We start from the raw sequence: 2,500 nt of genomic DNA, 5'->3' as shown, positions 1-2,500 counted from the left end.
TATAATTCTTTACATTATCATTTTAATTATTATCATTATTATTGATATGATTTTTATTATCATTGATGTATCATTTTCATTTTTTTATTATTATAATCACTATCATAATTATTATTATTAATATTATTGTTATTATTATTATTAATATTATTGTTATTATTATTATTATTATTATTATTATTATTATTATTATTATTATTATCATTATTATTATTATCATTATTATCATCAATTTGATCATTACCTCCGCCAAGTAGGTTATATTTTGGTAGCCTTGGATAATTTGTTAGTTGGATAGCAGGATAACAAATTTTTACGAGAGGTGTGTCTTAGCCATTAAACTTTGGATGTGATTTGGATCATAATCCGGACCCAGGATTTTTTTAAAGGGTTCGTTAGCATTGCGAGATAGGGAAGCACGGACGGCACCAGTGTCCTTGAGCAAGACGTAATTTGTGATTTCTCTCTCTCTCTCTCTCTCTCTCTTTCTCTCTCTCTCTCTCTCTCTCTCTCTCTCTCTCTCTCTCTCTCTCTCTCTCTCTCTCTCTCTCTCTCTTTTATGCCTCAGTGACCCTATTGCCTTGGCGGAGCTATGCGCTCTCTGAGTGCTTCTAATTGTTATAATTATTAGTAGTTATCAATATCACTATTACTATTATCATTGTTATTATTTTATCACACCTCTACCAAGGAAGTTATATTTTTGGCAGCGTTGGTTAGTTGTTTAGTTAGCAGGATAACAAAAAGTTATGAATAGATTTTTAGCCTAAGATTTTGGTGGTGATCCGGATTCAGGATTTTTTAGGATTTTTTAGATGAGTTACCCTTAATAACTTGGTTAACTATTATTAATTTTATTATGATTATTATCATTATTATGATCATTATTATCATCATTATCATAATCATTATTATCATCATCACTATTATTACAACCATTATTCTATGATCATTATTATCATTATTAATATTATTATTTTCTTTATCATTTCTCCCCCAAGGAAGTTGCGTTCTTGGTATTATTATTGTTATTATTATTACTATTGTTATTATTATTAGTATTATTATTATTATTATTATCATTATCATTATTATTATCATTATCATCAATTTCCTTATCACCATTATCTATTATTATTTTCATTATTATTCTTATCATTATGCTGATAATGATGCGTAATTACTATTATCATTATTATCATTATTATCATCATTATCATATAGTTATTATAATTATTGTTATTATCATCACCATTATCATTATTATTATATATTATTATTAACACCATTATTGCCATAATTATTATCATTGTTATTATGATTACTATTATTATTATTACCATCATTATTATTTTCAATATCAGATCTTTACCATCATTATTATCGTTATTATTCATAGTATTATTATCTCTGATATTATAGCTACCGTTATTATCATTGTTATTATCATTTTTATTATTATCATCAATATTATTGTTATTATCATTATTATAATTATTAGTCTTATTATCATTATTTTATCTTTACTACTATTATTGTTAACGGTATTAGTACCATTATCATAGTTGTTATAATCCTTGTTAGTATTGGGATTATCATTATTGCTACTGTTATTATCATTGTTATTGTTGTTGGTATTAGTATTACCGTTATCAGTGTTATCAGTGCTGTTATCGCTATTATCATTATCATTATAATTTTAATCATCATTATCTTTATTGTTATCTACATTGTAATCTTTACCGTAATTTTTATTATAGATGTTGTTACTGTTACTGCTACTATTACAACTTTCACTATTACTCATTACTGTTATTTTCCTGTTACTGTTGTTGTTATTCTGATTATCATCATCCTTACTATTACTTATATTATTATGATCATTATTGTTATCATTACTATTACTAAGCTTATCATTATTATTATCATCATCTGTAGTAGCAGTAGTAGTAGTAGTAGTAGCGATAGTAGTAGTAGTATCGTTATCATTATCATAATTATTATTATTACCATTATTCTCGTTATTATCATCATCATTAGCAGATCAAGCAGCAGCATTATGATTTCTCTTGTCATCGGCACTATTGCTATCCCTTGCATGATTCAGGTCGGCACAACCACATGGAAGACGCATCTGCTGAGAATGTGGGGTTATGAAGCCAACTTCAAGACACCTCACAAGTTTAATAAATTCATTGGCATCGGATACAAGTAAGTATGCAATCGAAAGCGCTTTTATGGACTATTATAGTGATTCCGTTTCCTTTGCGGTTCTATTTATGATGATTATTATGATCATTGTTAAGATATTTTTTCTTGGTGTTTATTCTTTCCTACGATTTTTTTCTACTATCCTTTGAAGTTTTTGTCTCTAATGATCGTTTATGACAGGGATTCGTTGATCATTCCTTCATGGCGGTTTATATATACTCCTTCTAAAAGAATTAATCATCACCAATCCACAACCAGTGAATAAATGGAAAAATAATATCTTTTTCAT

At 26.7% G+C, this 2,500-nt stretch overlaps 1 protein-coding gene across 1 annotated transcript in view; it reads left to right on the top strand.

The window, feature by feature from the left end:
* The window catches only part of LOC113804275 (carbohydrate sulfotransferase 12), an 11,589-nt gene that overhangs the window by 2,842 nt on the left and 6,247 nt on the right, over positions 1–2,500 (top strand). Inside the window, exon 2 of the mRNA XM_027355130.2 lies at positions 2,108–2,211. Coding sequence (XP_027210931.2) covers positions 2,108–2,211 — 104 coding nt within the window. The remainder of the gene's footprint in view (positions 1–2,107; positions 2,212–2,500) is intronic.

The sequence above is a fragment of the Penaeus vannamei genome, chromosome 16, assembly GCF_042767895.1.
Source record: "Penaeus vannamei isolate JL-2024 chromosome 16, ASM4276789v1, whole genome shotgun sequence".
Taxonomy (NCBI): domain Eukaryota; kingdom Metazoa; phylum Arthropoda; class Malacostraca; order Decapoda; family Penaeidae; genus Penaeus; species Penaeus vannamei.
The sequence above is the reverse complement of the archived record's forward strand: the minus strand, read 5'-3'. Positions and strand labels throughout refer to the sequence as shown.